The 19,938-nt window shown below is 36.1% G+C and overlaps 1 protein-coding gene across 1 annotated transcript in view; it reads right to left on the reverse strand.

Moving 5' to 3' along the window:
* The window catches only part of RYR2 (ryanodine receptor 2 (cardiac)), a gene marked incomplete at both ends in the record, with an annotated part of 182,510 nt that overhangs the window by 158,904 nt on the left and 3,668 nt on the right, over positions 1–19,938 (reverse strand). The window contains 2 exons of the mRNA XM_008945486.1: positions 8,877–8,973; positions 12,400–12,499. Coding sequence (XP_008943734.1) covers positions 8,877–8,973; positions 12,400–12,499 — 197 coding nt within the window. The remainder of the gene's footprint in view (positions 1–8,876; positions 8,974–12,399; positions 12,500–19,938) is intronic.

Raw genomic sequence — 19,938 nt, forward strand, 5'->3', positions numbered from 1 at the left:
TTAAAAATCAATAGCCTGATAATTACAATATTTCTAGATTCTAAAAAAAAAAAAATACCAAATTATGATAAATATAATGATGAAGATTTGTGATTATTGCATAAGTCTCACATGAAAGGTAGTGTTTCCTCAGGGTTTATACTATTAAAAATAACCACGCAATGTATGACATTGATTTATGAAAATTCTCTTATTTTGCACTGTATTTTATTTTCATAGTACCTTAAGTTTCACAACACTGGTAGTTTTCACACATTTCAGATGTTAACAGCTTCCTATTTCCAAATTTTAATATGTTAATGACCCCTCTAGTTCCTGCATATATCCAGAAATCTAAGCACTTAAAAAAAACCAGTCAGTTAAGGCTAAAAAAAAGTTGGTTGGTTGTTTTTTTCTCCATTATGCTACACACAGATAAATTATCTATGTTGGAGACACAAAATGGTTTAGATTTATGGTCACTAAAAGCTCTAAATAGGTAATCTGGCTTCTCTTCAAAGGAAACACTGAGGAATGTGGTGAATATTAAGCACTGCCACTCCAGATATAGGCAGCCGACCTTTAGACTGCTTCCTGCCTGCACCTTTATTTCTGCCTTAAGACACTGCCAGATTTTTAAAACCTAGATCTTTCCTTTGGGAAAATGAATAAAGGAGTCACTTATGCAAAGGAGTGCTGTCACTATGCCTATCAGATCAAGCACGTCAGGGAATGCTGACAAAGAATGGCCTAGTTTTATGGATCCTGGAAGAGCTTATGTATCGTGTAAATGTTATGATCTTTACCCAAGATGAGGCACTGCCAAAAATAGCCAAAGGCATAGCTTTAGGGCATATTAATATTGAAATTTTAGGCATTTCCCATTGTTTCTTAAGAAACAATTTTTTGAGGTCTGCAATTTTTGAATCACACACCTACTGCTTACTAGGCTTTAGCTTCCAAAGTCCTCTTATGAATACAATACAGAAGAACTGAATGCTTAGCACAGATGGAAACCAGACATTGAAACAGATGGTTTAAAAAAAAAAAAAAAAAAAAAAAAAAAAAGTGAGTTAGAATATACTTGTCAGTACTGTTAACGGTACACAAAACTACAAGTGTGCTAAAATTCCTATTGGAATATGCTAAATGTATTAAGGAAATAAACACTGCCAGACATTGCAAAAGAATTAAGACAAATTAAACAGGAGATAAAAATAAGTCAAAATACAAAATAAATATTCCTCACTACAATTACAGAACCACTCACACTGTATAAATAGAAACTCTGGCACATGCTCTATGTACCAGAAAGAAATTATAGGTGCATATACAAAAATATAAAAAATCCTCCCCTTAACCTTATATCCAGTATTTTCTCCACATAATATCTTAGCCATTTGCTGCAATGCCTGTAGTGCTAGGAGCAGCCAACAGGTATTGGGAGTCTGTCATATCTGTCTCACAGAAGGGAATGAAATTCAAAGTCAGTCTTATTTTTTTATTGAAATTGACCTTCATTACTATACTTCATACTTTACATTTTATACTAGTACTTCATTTACTATAGTAAAATGCAAATGGTAAACAATGCTGCATTCAGCTGCCTCTCTGTTCAGACACTCTCCTCTTCAGGCATTTGTTCAAATTTTTGTTGTTCAGCTGGGTTCACGTTTTAACAACAAAACAATAACAGATCAGGTGTTAACCTTGTTGGTTTGTTTGGGTTGAGGGCGGGTTGTTTGTTTGGGAAGCTTGGTGGGGATTGGCTGTTTGCTTGATTTGTTAGTTTTTTGTTTGATTTTTTTTGGGGGGGAGGTTGTTTGGTTTTGTTTTGTTGGGTGTTTTGGGTTTTTTTTTTTGTTTTTTTGTTTTTTTAACATTGAAACAGTCTGATTGGATCCTGGCTTATTTAAAAATGAACCTCACTGACAAAAATGCATTTGGAATTCTTGTGTATACATAAGACAAAATTTAACGATTTTATCCAGCATTTTTCAAGTCATTAAATATATGAGAAATCAGGTCAAAGCAAAAGCTTAAACTAATCAGAATATTTAAATTTTAAGTTGCTACCTTTCAGAGATGAATTTCTCTCTCACATTGGGAACCTATAAGCTGCCACCAGTTTATCAGTCTGAGTACTCTTTTGAAGCTAGCTTTGGATTACAGATAGCAGTTAGATCAGTGTAATTTTAAACATCTAAAAAGCTTCCCCTTGTGAACTTAAAAAGGCTTCTCACGGGTGAAGTAATTTTCTGTTTTGTGACTGTCCATCCATTATTTCCTTTCATTGTTGTTTCAAGGGGGAGTTATCAGTCTTGTAATGGTCATGTAAGGTGAGAGAATGTGAAAGAGACAGAAGGAAAGAAATCCTAAATACAAATGTGCAACTTGTTTACCAAAGGAAATAAGAAGACCCCTGGAGATTGCCTCTTATTTCCATATGAATGAATGGATACAGTAGCAACAAGGGTGAAAGCAGAAAGAGTGATTGTACTTGAGAAATAAAAGTCAACTAGGCAGTCACAAAGCCTCAGCAAAGTAAGTGACAGCAATCTGGAGGGGGACTGAGAAAGAATTTGGAACTGAAGGGCTACAGTTCAAGAATACCTACAAGGAAGAAAAAGGGGAAGTCCAGAGAACAGGGTCAAGGATGAAACAGCAAGACTTCGTATGGGCAGGAAAGAAGATATATACTAGAAAAAAAAAAATAAGTTGGGACAAAGAAACAGAATAGGGTGTAATCTCTTATGTCTTTAGCTAGATACTGTCTTCTATACAGAAAAGATGGTGAAGAAAAGATGGTTCTGAACAAAAGATATCTCCTATTCATTGAAGGGTAAGTCACTTTGCCTTTACCACCACAATGTATATCCTAACCATTGCCTCAGAGCAGCTAAATAAATTCATAATCTAGACCAACTCATACTTTTTTCTTCTAAGAAATCTAAAGTTAAATTTAATTCCTTGATTTAATTTCATTTCATTAAATGTAGTAAACTGCTCTGAGATTGCTCAAACCAACTTGCACATAACTTGCTCTATATAAAAATATTATTTGATAGGATCATCTCATTTCTTTTTAGGTACTCTTCACAACAGTTTAGTGCTGAAAAGTACAATCCATAACATTTCAGTCCTTCCAGAAACTGACACTGGTAAGCAATAACAGATACTAATTGGTCAAATGAAATATTGGTTTTAATGATATGTTAATAATCTTAAAGAAAGTCTCCAACTACCAAAGAATTACTACAGATTTGCATCCATAGTATCGAAAAAATAAAACTTTACTTTGCAATGTGCATAGAAGATGCACATTACTTGGCAAAAAATAGAGAAAATCTGTGAATTACAAAAAATTATTGTGCAATTATAAGCAATGTAAGTGCATGAGGAAAGTACAAAGAATAGCGGGGAAAAAAAAAAAAAAAAAGAAAGAAAGAGAGGGTAACAAGAGCTACAATGGTTGATAGACTTCCCCTAGAAGGCTTAGGATACCTTATACCTTCCAAACCATATCTATAACACAAATTCCTGTACTTTTTTTTCCTACTCTTTTCAAAACACTTTATTTGCATATTCTACGTTTATGAAGTAAGGATATTTAACCACCTTTATTTCAAATGAAAATACCTGTGGAGAATTCAGAGCCTATAAGAATTACAGTTCCTATACTATACACCTTAATCCAGTTAATTAGGAGGCTTAACGAAGTCATTTTTGGTCTGACCTACGACTGCAAGTCAAATGTAAAACATCATTCTTTTCCTGACTACGTCGCCCACCTGTTGAATTCCTCTTGCTACAAAGAGCCAGCAGAGGCGGGATTTTGTGGGTACTCTGAAGCCCGAGGTCCGGGGCTGCGGGCGGTGCCCGTGCTGTGACTGCAGCACCACGGACAGCGGCCTCCGGCGCGCCGCCCCGGCTGGTGAAGCGACGGCAAACGCCCCGCAGAACGCTCCCTACCTCAGCCCTTCCTCTCCGGCTGCAACAATACCGTATGGCACGCCTTTCAAAGAGACTACCCTGTATCAAACTCTCTGGAGAGTCATTACTGAATTCATACTCTTATTACAGTATTGTTGAGCACAGAGAGGGCAATCATCTCAGGGAAATTTGCTGACGTTCAATGAGGGTAAAATAAATTGCATTAAATGACAGTGTGTTGACACTGCTGAAGTAGTCTTCATTCAAGAACCTGTAAATACTAAGTTCCAAAGGAAGGAAATAATGGAGTACAAGTCAGTAACTTGGAATGAATCAAGGTGCCATAAAATATGGCATAAAAAACACTACAATACTGTACTTAGATTATATGCAGATTAATAAATCCAAATAACATGCCAGAGGTCAAGCTAAAGAAATTCCTCCGCTCCCTTCAAATGCAGGCCAGACTCTTCTGGTTTTAATTTTGAAAATAAATAAATAAATAAATAAATAATAAAATCAATCACTGAAGAGCTCTTTGGGACTTTTAAAATTCATTTCTAAAAGCACAACCACTGCTATTCAAATCTCATGGGCTGTTTTGGAGACAGGGGAAAGGTTATTGACTTATGCTGAGTAAAAACTCTTTGAGTTCACATTTCATTCACAAAGAATCATTCACATGCACCAGATCACAGCCTTTCTGGGGTACAAGAGACCCCATGCTCTATCAAAGAGTGTATTTACCTGTCTAAAGATAATGGCATGTAAAGGAAACTGAAAGGAGCTGGGACTGGCTAAGTGACATTGGTTTTTACTTTCACCACTTTAAAACCCTGACTATCCATTTCAGAGACTAACATAAAATGTGCAATATAGTTTACAAAAGCCTTAACATAGTATGTTTAACCCAAAGAAACTCTCAAATGCAGGCATGACAAAACTGCTTCTGGAATTAGGCTACACATTCCCTCACAAAGGCCTATTCTGACTGGGTGGTTTGAGAAATTGGAGACTCTTCCATTTCAAGTGATATTTTGCAGAAGCCAGAAGCATTTTGCTCTCTCTCACAGGTAATTTCTTCCTATAACAATACATTACTGAAAGGCCCAAACTGCACTGCAGTCATCACTTTAAAATACATATTGCAAAACAAAATGTAAATTATCTGCAACAGGAACATTCATGCCCCTCTTCTGTACTAGGAACTATGAATATTCACAGCCCTACTCCTGTGTGGAATTCGAGTTCTAAAAGAATATGAGTGATGGTGGTGTAATAAAAAGCAAGCATCACAACCCAATATAAAAAGTCCAAATCATTTTGATTACATACCTCCACTGCTATATGCCATTGGTTTTTGAGGACTTCCAAGTGTGGGGGTGAGCACACCATCACCACACAAACCTAAACTGCAAAGTTATCCAGATCTCTACAGTCATGCAAAGTACTGTATTAATAACTAGCTGACATTTTTACAGGAAAATAAAAATTACATACATAATACAGCAATAACAAAAATGTAAAATAATTCCTCTTAATTGAACAGAAAAAAAAGAGTTCATTGACTGATGCAATTGTGGTGGGGAAAAAAAAAAAACAAAACAAAAACAAAAACACACCAACCCACAGCTTATTTATTACAATATTTTAAAAATTTTTGCTGCACTTTTTATGAACATTTCTTGCAAAAATTTTGAATTAAGAGTGTGAAAAAAATGGTAAACAATTCCACAGAGGTACTTCAATGTAGACCTGCTCTAAATACCAATTTCCACTCTAAGTAGAACATGCTTATTCATTCCTTTGATATTATAAATTCACAAGTGAAAACTCAGTACTATCATTACCAAATAAGGGTTTAGGAAAGAAAAAAACAAAACAAAACAAAAACAACCAACCAAACAAAACCCAACAATCAACCAAAACCAAAACCAACCCAAACCAGTGTCACAATTTCAAGAGGAAAAGATACCAAACTGTAACAAAGACCATTTCAAGGTAGCTGCAATACAGTGATTTAAATCTTCTACTTGATAACACCATACAATCCCCTGCCCCCGCAACTCTCCCCAAAGTATTAAAAATTGTTAAAACACCTAATGTGTGAAACAGGAGGAAACTGGTGGGAAAGGAAACTATGCTATCATTTATTTCAAGGAATAAAAAAACAAAGCACCATAAACCAAGGAAAATCTTATGGGTCTGCCTCATTTGCATACATACTGACACACCACTTCTATCAGCTCATCTGATGGGAGCCAGGCCACAAACCTTGAGGGCAGCAAGCAGGGTAAATGGAGTCAAGATAAATACAGACTTCCAGCTACTGTGCTGCAGCAGAAGTTTCCTCTGGCTTTGAAGATAAATGGAACCTGAGTAACTACCAGAAGAACACCAAGCTGATTATACTAAGTCTTCTCTTCTACATCTATACCTATATTTATTTTTTCAGTCTTCCTGGAAATGCTTCTGAAATTTGAATTGAAGAGTTATAGAAACAACACTGCATTTTTAGGTATAGGATGATATAGATAATAAAAGATATTTTAAATAATAAAAACACAGATTAAGGATTCTGTGCACAAGGCCTTAAAATCAGCAACACAGCTAACCAAAATGCGCAGTAAATTGTATCTAAGTCAGTGAAATTGCACATATTTAACCTTGAGCCTGTTCCTTTTTTGTTCTTTATCTGGGTCAGAATGAATGAAAACTACCAGGGTCTGTGGTGTTTTAAAAACAATACCACTTTTTTTTTTCTACTTTAATATCAAGTAAACCAACATATTACCACAAACATCTCTATTTGTACTGCTTCCAGCTGGAATACTTTTTAATTACAAAATAATCTAGCAACTTCAGGGAGAATCTACTTGAAACTGCTTCCCAAGGAAAAATACATGTGAGTGGATAGGAGCCCCCAGCCTAGAGACTTCTGTGTGCTGAAACTACCCATTTTTTTCCAATAACTACCAGCAGATAAATACCACAAATCAAAACAAGGTATGCATACATAATGAAAGCTGAAAGAAGCCACAAGTTATCCTTTGAGATATTATTGTGGACAGGCAAGAGTCCTAATTATAGATAGAAGTATTGAGATTTTAAGCAATAACTACATTTACTAGTAATTAAAGAGGAGAAATTGTGGGGCGCAGCAGAAGTGTACCTAACTCCATAAATTTAAAAGTACCTCACAAGTTATATTCTAGGCTTATTAGTAAAAATAATTGCAAATATATCAGAAAAGCAATCTAAGTAGTTCAGGAAAGGATAACTTTTTTTTTTTCTTTTTTATTCTGTTTATTAAAGAAAGCTCCTAAAGAACAAGATAAGTTCAGAATATCAAATCTGTCTTACATGAAGCACTGAGAAGCCATGTTTCTAAGTACTGCTGTCAGGAAATATAAAGACAAAGACAATAAGTATTATTTGTTGTCTACTAGCTCTGCTTCTTTTGGGGTACAAAATAGACAGATAGGAGAAAAGGTAAACACTGCAGAAAGAAGAGTAATGATCCGGTCTGTTTCCAGCACTGGTCTGTAGCCTAAGAAATGAACCCTATTCTTCCCATGCTATAGGACACAAAGATGTATCGTGTGAACACACAAGCAGATCAAATTATTTTTTTCTTAACTTGCAACTTCATGCTGCTTTATTGTTGTTTATATATGTTAGTCTTGCTGAAAACAGATTTTTAGCGTGTTCTTAAGCATTAAAATTCATTATCAAAATTAAAAGGAAATTTAAAAGGAATTTTGCAGGATTTAGACTGAAGTGCACGCTATAGGACCCTTCTTATTGTCTTACTTCTTCATCACTTTCAGGGTGAGGATAATAATAGTAGCAAAAAACTTCAAACTGTAATGGATCTATCACATAGTAACTAAAAATTAAAATATAAACTAATCACATCTTAAGTGTCAGCATTTTGAAATACCTTCTGTGTTCAAAAACTATTCCCTTGTCTAAAAATGCAAATTAGCCAGGAATGACTGGTTAGCAGCTGTGTAAGAAATCTTATTATCTGAAATTTTTCTTCTTCATATTTAAAAAATCATATAAGATTTTTTACTCTACTTTAAGAGAGCTTTCAGCATCTTGTTCTTATCTTTAAATAAATAGATATATAGGAATAAAGAATACATTTAGAATAAAATACAAATTTCTATTTGAAAACCAAGAAAACTCATACAGAAATTAACAAATAGCACTTTCTTTGTCATTGAAATGAAGCTACCTAGTATGCTTCATTAAACAAACTATTCCAAAATCAACTTTATCATTTAGCAATCTTCAGGCTGAAGGTAGGAATAAATCATATGACACTGCCCTACTGGAAAGAAGCTTAGGGTATAGTTTATTACAGCAAATAAACAGGACTTTGATTCACTCATGTAACCACTCCACAGAGACACGCCACTTTCAACACCAGTCTTCTCACCATTTGGATTAATCAGTTAACTGAGAAAGACACATACCAAGCTGTCATCACTTCTCTACTTCCATTCTAAGACTCCTTCAGTCAAGAAAATAACCATAAATTAAATTCTAGACTACCACAACAGGTACACCTGAGATCAGTACCCAGATTAGTAGCCTTGAAGGACTGGGCAGTAATCTTAACATACCCTATCCTGAGGGATTTTTTTGTAATTACAGAAAAAAAACCCAAACACCAGTACACAAACCAGCACATTTCATTCACAGTGGTTTCAAATCAATAAAAGCAACAAGAAGTCATCAAAAAAACACTATTTCTTTCACAGCTGCGAAGTGAAATCAGACTTGAACAATATTGAAAATGAGAGAGGCTCATGCCCAAAATTCATCTCATCAATATTCTTTCTGAGGAGTAATACAGAGCATCACAATATCCTTCAAAAATCTGCACTATCAGTGACACTTAATAGTGATTCAGCAACATTTATTTTTAGTCTTATTATGAGGTGGAAACCTACCTTCTTTGTTCTTCTCCATGTTCACCTGAAGGGACTGTCAAACATTCATCCATGTGGCCATGCAACAACCTCAGAACATCCCCTCCTATCAGATATCCTTGAATAAACAGAATAAAGCAAGTGCATTTTTCGGAATACAACAGCACATAAAACTATAGTTCAAAGTGTAATAAATATCATCATTTTTTTTTTCTGTTGGTATTTTATGTCAATTGGAAAAAAAAAAAAAAAGGCAAAAGAAGGGGAAGATATCTGGTACTCTGGGAAGCACGCTGAACATTGCCATGTCAGAAAAGCTCCAAGTCAGCAAGTAGGAAAGGCTGGATCAGAAGAAAGAGCCACAGTCAGGAGATTCTACAGAGTTAGTGAAACCCAGAAGACTGAAGGAATAAGGAAGCAAGTCACAACAGAAAAAGTGAGAGTCTTCTTTTCCATTTTACCCACTCACTTTTGGGTTTGACTTAAGGATTCCAGGTTATATACTAACAAAACAAAGATTGATTTAGGTAGTTAACTAGTTAACTTTAAAATATTTTTTGGTGCCTTTAGAAACTTTCCAAGATGAAAACTTCTAATAAAATCTAACCTAAGCTGAGCTTAAGTTTCCCAATCTACAATTACAATTTTTTGGCTTCCAAAGGGAAACTCCTATACGGCCTATACCTGCACTGCACCTGTAGGTTCAAAGCCAAACACTTTGCCCTACACTATAAAAGTACAGATATGGATTCACAAACTAAGGCACAGAGCATACACATGTGTTTGAAGAGCCAGAACATTGCAGCCAGAAGCAAGCTGAAAGTAAGGCCATAATTCTAATCAGTAAAGATATTTTAAAAATAGATGCTTTTCATCAGTCTTTTTGCATCTGCAATGTGACATTAAAAAGAAATAGAATTTTATGTTATCCTACAAATATTGTAATTGTAATACAAATATATATTATAATCTAGTAACTGGAGAATACTAAGTCTTAGTAGATTTTAAGTGCGATTCAATGATTATTTTTTTTTTCAGCCCAATAAGCTAAATGTAAACACTTGTTTGTTTCCTAAACTCATCTTCCCTTCTTGTTAGAATGAGTTAATAACAGATTTTTGCATTAAAGCAGGATGTGGTAATGTAATTCCCTGGGTTTAGTGTTACAACAAAAAGATTTTTTTAAAAAAAATATCATTGGAATAGTATTTTTAAGTCATGTCTATATTAACAAGTAATGCAATGCAGTAAGACAGATATGATGTTGACAAATGATGTTGAAGACTCAACAGTCACACCAGAAACATTTCACAGGTTTGTTTTGAAGCTACATGAATTCTTTTTCCCAGAGTATAAAACACGGGATATTTCAGGATTTATTTTTTAAACCTTTGAAATCAATATCAAAGGAGTACTATGCAGCAAATTTTAGCATTTAATATTTAAATTCCTGATTTTGACACAGAGAGATACATCCAGGTAACAGTAGCTACATATATTGTTTTACATCAACTTATATCAATATAATTCTAGAGATATTCTGCCATGACTAGCTTTTTTATCTTTAAAGTGTCTTACATCCACTTCACAGTACAGAATTAACAGAATTACTTGATCTGACTCTAACGCTTTGTTTTGCTTTAAACAATAAACTGACTTTTGCATAAGCCAGTTTTGCAGAAATACATGTAAAAAGAAATAATTTTCTTATAACTAGCTACCTCAAATATTCTAGTTCACTTTACAGATTATTTATCTATTATGTTCACTTCAAAGTAATTTCATTTAACTGAAGCATTTCACATATTAATCTATTTCTAAAAGGAATTTTTGATTAAGAGAGGGTATTGTAGTGTAGTTATTCCTATACAGCAACATTTTGTTTATGAAAATGACAAAGCATTTTGTAGATACCCATAAAACTAGATTTATTTTTCTCGTCCCCCATTTTGGCTACAGTTTTATTGAGGCATTTAAATACGGTCCATATGTCACGAAGTGTCAGATTCATTCTTCCTTCATAACAAGACAACTTTGATTACAGGAAAATTTGCCTGTTTGGTAGAATAAGGACTTTGTCCTAATTCTTTTTGACACCAGCCAGCTGGTCTTCTACATAAAAGATTCTGCTTAACAAAGATAATGTCTATAGGTGAGGAAAGTGAAAATGGAAATCATAGCAACAAAGAACAAGCAAATGCAGAGAGATATGCAACAGCTGCTAGAATCACATTACATCATTTTCACATGATTTCCTGTGGGTGTGAGGGCATAACATGACACTATAACATTATGGATTTGTTTCCCAAATGGCCAGGTAGGTCTCACTGGTGAGGTCCACCACCCACAGAGATGTGGCACAGCACAAATCTGGGTCTCAGATAATAGACTTTACTGGGATTAATATGAATGCCACACCAGTGCTGCCAGTAGATGGAAGACAAGGAGAATGGAGTTTACAGGAAGGAGCAACAGGTTGGAGAGGAGAAAATCATCAATGGACAGATTTTCTCCATAAAGTTTAGGACACTGTTAAGTAATGAACTAGAATTTCTTAATAACAGATTGCACTCGAATCCATGTCAGATAATCTGAATGTGCAGAATGGTTCTCACAGTTTAAAAACATAGTGAGTATACAGAAAAGAGCTGTCAACAACACTGTCCCTGAAATCTGAATGGGCAAAGCTACAAGATCGTTCCATAACTGTGTTTTAAAATATGCCTGATAAAAAGAACTGATTTGAAATTTCAGTGTATTGCCTTTTCAAAAAATAGTACCCAAAAATCCCAGGGAATAAGAAAGAAAGGACCTGTAGCTTTAACCTTCTTAAGGTTCCATTACAATACCCACTCAAAACAACCCTTCTACAGGAAACTAGAAATCATTAGGCTTCTCATAGTGACAGAATTTTCAGAAAAAAATGACAGGTTCTTTTCTTCTCTGTGGAAAGAGCCAGGCATATATTCAGGGATCCTTGTCCTTTCATATCAGAAGTTGCATTAAAAAAATCCCTTCCTAATTCCTAAATAAATTAAATAAATTTTGAAAATTGTTCTAGACTGTCTCTTCCCACCTTTCCCATCCATTTGTTTTCTTCCCAACCGTATGCTCTCCACTAAACCACTCCTAGTCTTAACTCCTAGAATTGTACATCCAGCTTCCAGACCTCTTGCCCATTTTTCAGTCAGTCTCAGAAATATGTAACTACGACTGCAAACAACAGAACAATCTGAAATGATATTTTAAACCAGGGCCAAAAGTCATTTAAAAAAAAAAAAAAGTTATGAATGTTATCATACCTTTAGCAAAATGAAATTTGAATGAGCTTGTTCAGCATTTAGAAAAAAAATCATGTAGAGAAAAATCAGTGTTACTGTCAGTATAAAACTTTCCCTATATTTTCAGAACATCTGTGTATTTATTTATTGGATTGAATGTTTTCATAAGAGGAACCCACTCCCACACTTGGCAGAATAATTTAATTTTTCTGATATTTCATTTACAGCCAGTCTTTCAATAATTGAAGTTGAGTCAATCTTACCTTGGGCAACTTCACTTCCTGAACTGATTGGTGCTACACTCCAGAGTGTCTGCTGGAAGGCTGCATCAACGTGTAAGCTACCATTGCCATAAGAGAGATGCTAAAACCAGGAAAGGAAAAGGCTTTTATTTGAGGTTAAAAAACTCATTACAGTATACAACAATAGTATCAAACATTTGCTTATTTCTTTCATATATAAATTGTTTCTATTGAATGTGTAAGTAAATTCTAAGTCAGACCCGGGTACTTTTCAAGAGGATATCAGAAATAAAGCTAGAATAATAACAGCATATTTGCCTCTGAGGGACATACACAAATGGCAGAATGGTTCAGCTGTTTGGGGTCTTAGCCCATAGCAAACACGCTGAAGAATTGATTATTAAATGCTGCAGGATTCTTACACTAGTATTCTTTATTCTAAATGCAATGGGATCTTCCACAAACTTTGAATATTGGGATGTGACATTAATCTGTATTTCAAGTGTAACTTACCACCCAATTATTTCTTGTGGGTCACTGGCTTCCTAAAATTGCCATCAGATCAAAGTAATCAAGTAACTTATTGTGTAAGGCACTTGAAGGGAGTTTCCAAAGCATATTCTTGCACACAGTTTTCATGGCCCAAGCAAACCTTGAACAAACTTTCCCTGAAAGACTCATTTCCTACCTAAGCACTCAATCTACACTCTTCTATTACTGTTACTCCTTTTCTTCTGTCAGTGTTGCAGAACTTTGCAGTGAGTGCCACAAGTGCTTTTTCTTCTTAGAATTCTTCACATGTGTGTTCCAAACAGGTCAGTGACACTGTCTTACAAATTCTAATCTCAAGGCATATAATATCACTCCGTGCAAAATCATTTGTCCCACACCATCAGCCAGTTCCATTGATATACTGTTAGTGCCAAACTACATAATCTTATATGAAACCATGGAACCAAGCACTCTATAAATAAGCAGCTGCTTTGAAATATACTGTTTATCCTTCTAGGTAATATTTTTTCAAGTGCAGTAACATTTAGACACTTTTATCAAAACTTCAGTTTAAAGTATGGACAGTAACAGTGTTTATACAGTGGTATTTAGCTCTGGTTTTGTATGTTATGACCAACATTTAACACCTTCTGGGTAAAATGATTAAACACGCAAAAGAAAAAAAATGGCAATGGAGATCAAAAAGGGGTAGATTCAAAATGACATGTGGAGAGTTCTGTCTTCCTGCCTGCATATCTAGCTGTGCAGCAGTACAAGAAATGATGCGTAAGCTCATTTAGAAAGCTCCCACGATAGCTAATGACATACAAAGTAAGAGGTTTCACAAAAGCCATGTTTTCACTGCACCAGTGTCATTCAGCACCTGTAATGGAGGACGTTCAATGAACAAACCACCAGTTCGCTTCTTATTTTCTTCCGTCTTGCAGTTGTATAACTCAGCCAATGGCAGACCAGGCTGAGAGATGAAAATCCCCAGCACACCTCCAATCTCATTCCTGCCTTGTGTACATTAATTTTGTTAGGTTTCCTGTGAGACCACTGCACAGATTCTACTTAGGGACAATGAGCCATTCCAGCCAGTACAGGGAAGCAGGAATATTATTTTCTGAGGAAAACACATCATTCAGGTTAGGCAAAAGAGAAAGAGGACAACTCCACTGTCATTTATACCTGCTATCAACAGAGCATTTCTTGTAACTGTGGGCTTTGTACATGTTAATGAACTTATTTTCACACATAATGGTATCAACTGAATTAGCATTTCATTTTATGGATAGGACACTGAACAAAAATACATTGCTGACACATCTCTTCAGAGTACCTATTACTTTTATCCATTCGATTTCCATTGCAGCTCTGATTACTCCGTGATTATAACCCAGACTTCTCAAGCTGAGTCACCAGAGAATTATATCTTTTAAAAGTATGGCTTAAATGACCTAATACAACACATAGCCACCACAGCAGAGAAATCAAGAGTGTATCTCTGCAATTCTCTTCTTTGCTTCGCTTCCTCAGATTGCTTACTGCATCCTTCAATTTACAATTGAAGGCAAGGGTCCTGACATTTACAGTTCCATAAGCTATGATATTTATCTCCTGGAACAATCCATAGCAAACAATAAAATGAAGCTTTAACCATGTAGAGAAAGTACACTGCCAATGGATATTCAAAGAGTCAATTACATCAAATGTATAGAAAACAAACCCAACAGAGAAGAGATGCCAGTTTTAATCCTGGCATTGCCTAACTTCTCAGTGCTATACTTTGCAATCCCAATGTTGCTTTAAAGCAATCTGCTGCCTATCTGTAGCTTATTTGGAGTTTATCTGCTTGGTTTGTGTAATTTCAGCACAATAAAACTATCAAAATGAAACAAATTTCATAATGCAATGTCCAGGACGTGGACATGACACGATGTTGAGCAGGCTCCATACCTACTACACAGAGCTTTTCTAACTGGCATAACAGAGTATTTGGCAGAAGTTGCAGGTTGCCATCGTCAACAAGGACCACATGAGTACCAAGTGGCTTTCAGGTATGTATTTTCTGCACTGATGTCCAGGCTTAACTAAAAAGTTTTGTCTTCTCTATTAACAGACTAATAACCTCCTAAACTAGCATTTAACCTGACACAGGTTTTTAATCACTTTTCAGAATTATATTACCTTATTTTATGAATACAAGTTCACACTATAGTCTACAGGCAGCTTTTCATAGATTAAGTCCAAGACTCAAATCTCCCAGAGTACTACAGGTTTCCCAATTTACCATCATGTTATAAACTCTGGACTGCTCTGCGGACAAGCAATACAATCACATCTCTGTTCCTAGTTTTTCAGGAAGAACACGGTGTATTCAAGCTCACTGGAGATCTTAGGAATCAGATGGTAATTTCCATAAGAACCCTTCATCAGTGATTGCAGCAGCATAGCTGCATTTACAACAGCTCTAAATAAGTAAATTATGTATTCTCCATTTCACAGTCAGCCTGCATCAAAATTTCTGTTCTCCAAAACATGCCTGTGTGCAAAGACAAAAACATAAAGAAAAGAAAATTTTTGCTCCAGGCTTCCTCTTGGCTAAGGTGTGTCAATGCTGAGAACTCATGTAGCAGTTATCTATTTCTATTGGCACTTTACATTATGATGCCTCTGCTTTCAATCTCAGGCCATTCCAAACAGCAAGGGTAGCAAAAGAAAAATACCCAAGAAAGTTTATTTTCTGGTACATTTTGAGAACTATGAACAAGGTCAAGCACTTCCCAGAATGCTTAAGTACTGCACACAACAGCATCACACTGCTTCAAAAGTTAGTACCTGCTGGTGCAGAGATACACTGTCTCTAGAAGCAAATATAAACACTTCTTATCATCCTACTTATCAGGTGTCATTTCTACTGAAATTTATTACCTGAGTCAGTGAAAAAGTATTCTGTAAGACTGAGTATTGTATTGACTGTCAAAATAAATGAAAAAATTCAGTCACAAGGAAGGGAGATATTGGAAAGAACTAGAAGTAATAACTGCATCTGTATGAAGTTTTTATATCATTAGGTATTTGTGTTTACATCTAAAAGTGGCACTACATTTATATTCACTGCAACATCTATGAATATTTTTTTACAGTTCTAATAAATATGGGTAAACTTACACTGCAAACCAAAAAAAAAGTTATTATCTAAGTCTTGACTCAGAGTAGGCAAGGCCAAATAAATTTCAGATGGGTGTAAAGCTCTACAAAATCCTAGTTTCTTTGCATTTCTCTGAAGTGGTTTAAACACTCAGCGAGCAAATCAGAGAATTCTTCCACTGACAAAGAAAGAGAATTGCCAGCCCTATAGTAACCAATTCTAGTCCCTCCACTCAGCATAAATATGCCATCAGCAAAATAAGAATAGTAGTCCAAACCCACAGATACACAGAAATTACTGTTACAACTCAGGCATCAAGAATCAGCTTGTCCACTATCACATAACTGACAGCAGGTAGTAGCAGGTGCGTGGCAGGAAAGCATAAGGATCCCACAGAGGGTAGATGGGGGTAGTCTGCATTCCCCCTCTTTATATTACCTTTCTTTCTGGGCTATAATCACGGAAAGCCTGAAGCAGATCAGCTACTGAGCTTCCAAATTATTATAATTTGCTATGATTAGACACGAGAACTTTCATTAACAAAATATTAATTTTACAGAAGCAAGCATCAAAAGCTAGGGAATGTCGAGCAAAGTAGCCTATAGAAAAAGAATGGCTTCTGGTGAACGCGTCATGTCACAGTCTCCAGTGGCATCATCCTGTGCAATTTTTTTCCACAACTGCTGCGTCACTGTATATCCAGGATGAAGGAGCTCACTTCATGAACAGCTGCTCTGTGCTTTGTTTTCTTCCTCAATCTTCAGTCTGCATGCTCATGCTCTATTCACTGCAGTCAGTTCTTCAAAGCTTTGAAAATTAATTTCCTCATAGGTTTTTCTCTTGCTACCAGCAACTATAACATTCACAAAACACAACATATATTTATAAATTCAATTTCTCAAAACCCCAAAGGAGTAGCATTATAGCCCATTTTCCAATGGGGAGTGGAGGTACATAGATCACACTAAGAAATATTCATTAATCCAGGATGAACAAGCTGAGGTGACAGGGACCTGTTTAATTCCCACTGTAGACTTCATTATATGCAGTTTTAATGTTCAAGCCACATCTTCTATTCACCTCAGTTGTATGTACCAAGACTGAGCGACTGAGACCTCAGCCTCTAGCAGAAGGACGAGAGCTCAGAGTCACAACTCAGGTGACGGATATTCCTGGTAAGGGCTGAACAGTTAGTGACGTCTTGAGAGCCGGCCTGGTAGACAAGAAGACCTGTTCAGCAATTTCTGCAGCAGAGTCTGGTACAAAAGTCTCCAGGAAAATAATTAACTAAGCATCATACCACCAATTCTCCACCTGGAATTCCCACCTTGAAAAGTCATCTTAAAAGCTGCTTCATTCTACAGCCTCATTGCTACTCAGCACTAGCACATCCATCATTATCAGTATTGAGATAATATTCTATAAAAACCCGTTGTGATTGCATTTTTAAGAGTTTTCATTAAAATATATGCCATAATTCTTGCATTTTCTAATGCTTGTGTTTTTTCAAAATTTCAGATTTTTTTTTAAAAATGTACTTATTATTTTAAAATTAACAAAAAAAGAGGTGGGGAAAAAACCCTTCAGTAACACTAGGTGGCATCACACTGACATGCACATGAACCACAGGCAGAGAAGGAAACTAAACTCATTTTTACATATCTGCCACCTGAACTCAAAACCACCAACAGGTGTAGGCTGTCAGCATACTATGGGTGACTACTGTGCCTTTTAATACAATGAGTTTCCTCTATAGTTGCTGATAGCAGTTATCTAGCCTAAGTGCTCCAGGCCTCTCCCACTCTCTTCTCCTCTCCAAATCTTTACACCAGTCCCATGTCTGTCACCTGTTGGCCAATCCATCTTTCCAGACTACCTAGAGCCTACCTTATCACCCAGAATTAGGACCTCCTCCTACCTTAAAAGGTTCTCCTCAGATCTACAAAGCCTCAGCATGGCCTTTTTGCTTTTTTCTTGCTCAACCTCTTCCTTTTCATATCCATGAGCATTAGACTTCTTTCCAGAAGCTCACCACAACTCCTGCTCCTCCACTATTTTCTCATTTCTTGACTCGAGACTCTCCCAGCAGTTTGGTTCTCCCCAGCCAGCCTACCCCTTCTCTACAGATCTCTCGTGTCGTCCTTCATTCCCCGTCCCACTCCACTGGTGCTTCTAACAACTCTCTGTTGCCAACTCTCTGTGCTGCCAAAACAACACAGGTTTTCTGCCCCAGATTTCTAACACAAAACTTGAAACAGCAGGTGCCCACTCCTCCTTTGTCACCAGCTTCTTATACAGGATGATTTGTTAGCCCCTCAGTGCCTGCCTGCCTTCAGCTGCTAATCTTTTCAGCCACTCATCAAGTCCCACTCAGTTTTCCCTCCTTCTCACTTCAGTCCCAGGTTCCTGTCCCTGCTACATCACCTGCCTTTTGTTCCTTCTACTTTCTCATATCTTCCTCCTCCACATGCCCTTAAAGGAATGCAGATCACCAGCACGATCACCAGCACCACATAAAACATTTGAGTTTTCAGCTGTCAACACAGTGCCTGAATTCATCCTTACCTTGAGACACCCATTACAATGTATTTTGGGTTCCACCAGGGTGGGAGTGTATTTAATTATTTGCTGTAGAGGGAGTTTAAGCAGCTCGTTAACATGTAGGAGGTGCAAGAGGTCTAGATTATGCAAAATAGACAGAGTCATCAGACTTTTAGCTACTAAAAGAAAATTTTAAAAATACTTCCTGGGCATGACAAAGCTGCATTATTTCAGGATAATGTTTCTTTATTAAGTTTAAGCAAAGAGAGTTTTGTTATCCTTTTTTCTCCTTTTTCATTTTTTAAGTTAGCAAAAAGTACACCTGTGATATCAAGATATCTGTCCATCAGGCTGCACTGCCTCAAGACAGGAAACAAAGCAACTCTGGTCTGAACTTAAAAGGTGGCAATATTTATAACAGAACATCTTTTCACCCTATGTCAAAGTAGTTCAGCAGAGCCAAGTTTCCACTCTGAAGAATCTGGCAATAATGCAGCTCACACGTTATATAATGTCACAAGTACTTATGTTAGTGCTGCTTCTCAGAAATTCTACACACAAAAAAAAAATAAGCATCCAAAATCCCATTGTATAGATAGAGATAATGAGAGACAGAGCAACTGTTTGACTTGCCCAGGGACATTGCTGTGAGTCAACAAACAGCCAAAATCCACATCTCCAGACCTTTAGCTTACAATTTTAAGACCAATCTTTCAATCACTTTAACACTTGTTCACTGCAATTAAGACGGTGACTCTTCAGAGCAAACAAAATCAATTGTCTCAAATTCCTTTTTGGATGGAAAGTGGGGATTGGGAACTATAGGAAAAATGTTCCCACAGTAATGTAAGTATTACTAAGAAAAATGTAATTTTTAATACTTAATTTTCTTAACACTATTCTATTTCTTAATAGTGATTGCCAGCCACATTTGGCCTAAACACTAATCTACTGATTACACTGAGAACATAAAGTCACAAAGTCGGTGGGGAAAAAAAAGAAATTAAGCTGCACTCAAGGCAACTAAATAACTTTGGAAGCTGACATAGTTCTACTCTCCCCTTGTGTTATACAAATTCAACTAAGATCTCACTACATTTTGAAAAAGCCATACTCTGTGAATGCACAATATTCATGTTATTTTTACACGCATATTTTTTGCCCAAGATTGTTAACCTAGTTATCTTAATTTGGAGAGCATTAGGAAGATGCTTGGAAACACAGAGCAATATTGCAATATAGAAAAGATGACACACCAGCCCTATTCCAAACAGCATATTGACATAGAACATTTGATGGAAAGACTACCTTTTCCTGAGGTTTTAAATGAACATACACAAAGTATTTAAACCTAACCCTCAGCGTCCTGCTGA

The sequence above is a fragment of the Merops nubicus genome, unplaced genomic scaffold (assembly GCF_000691845.1).
Source record: "Merops nubicus isolate BGI_N331 unplaced genomic scaffold, ASM69184v1 scaffold788, whole genome shotgun sequence".
NCBI classification, from domain to species: Eukaryota; Metazoa; Chordata; class Aves; order Coraciiformes; family Meropidae; genus Merops; species Merops nubicus.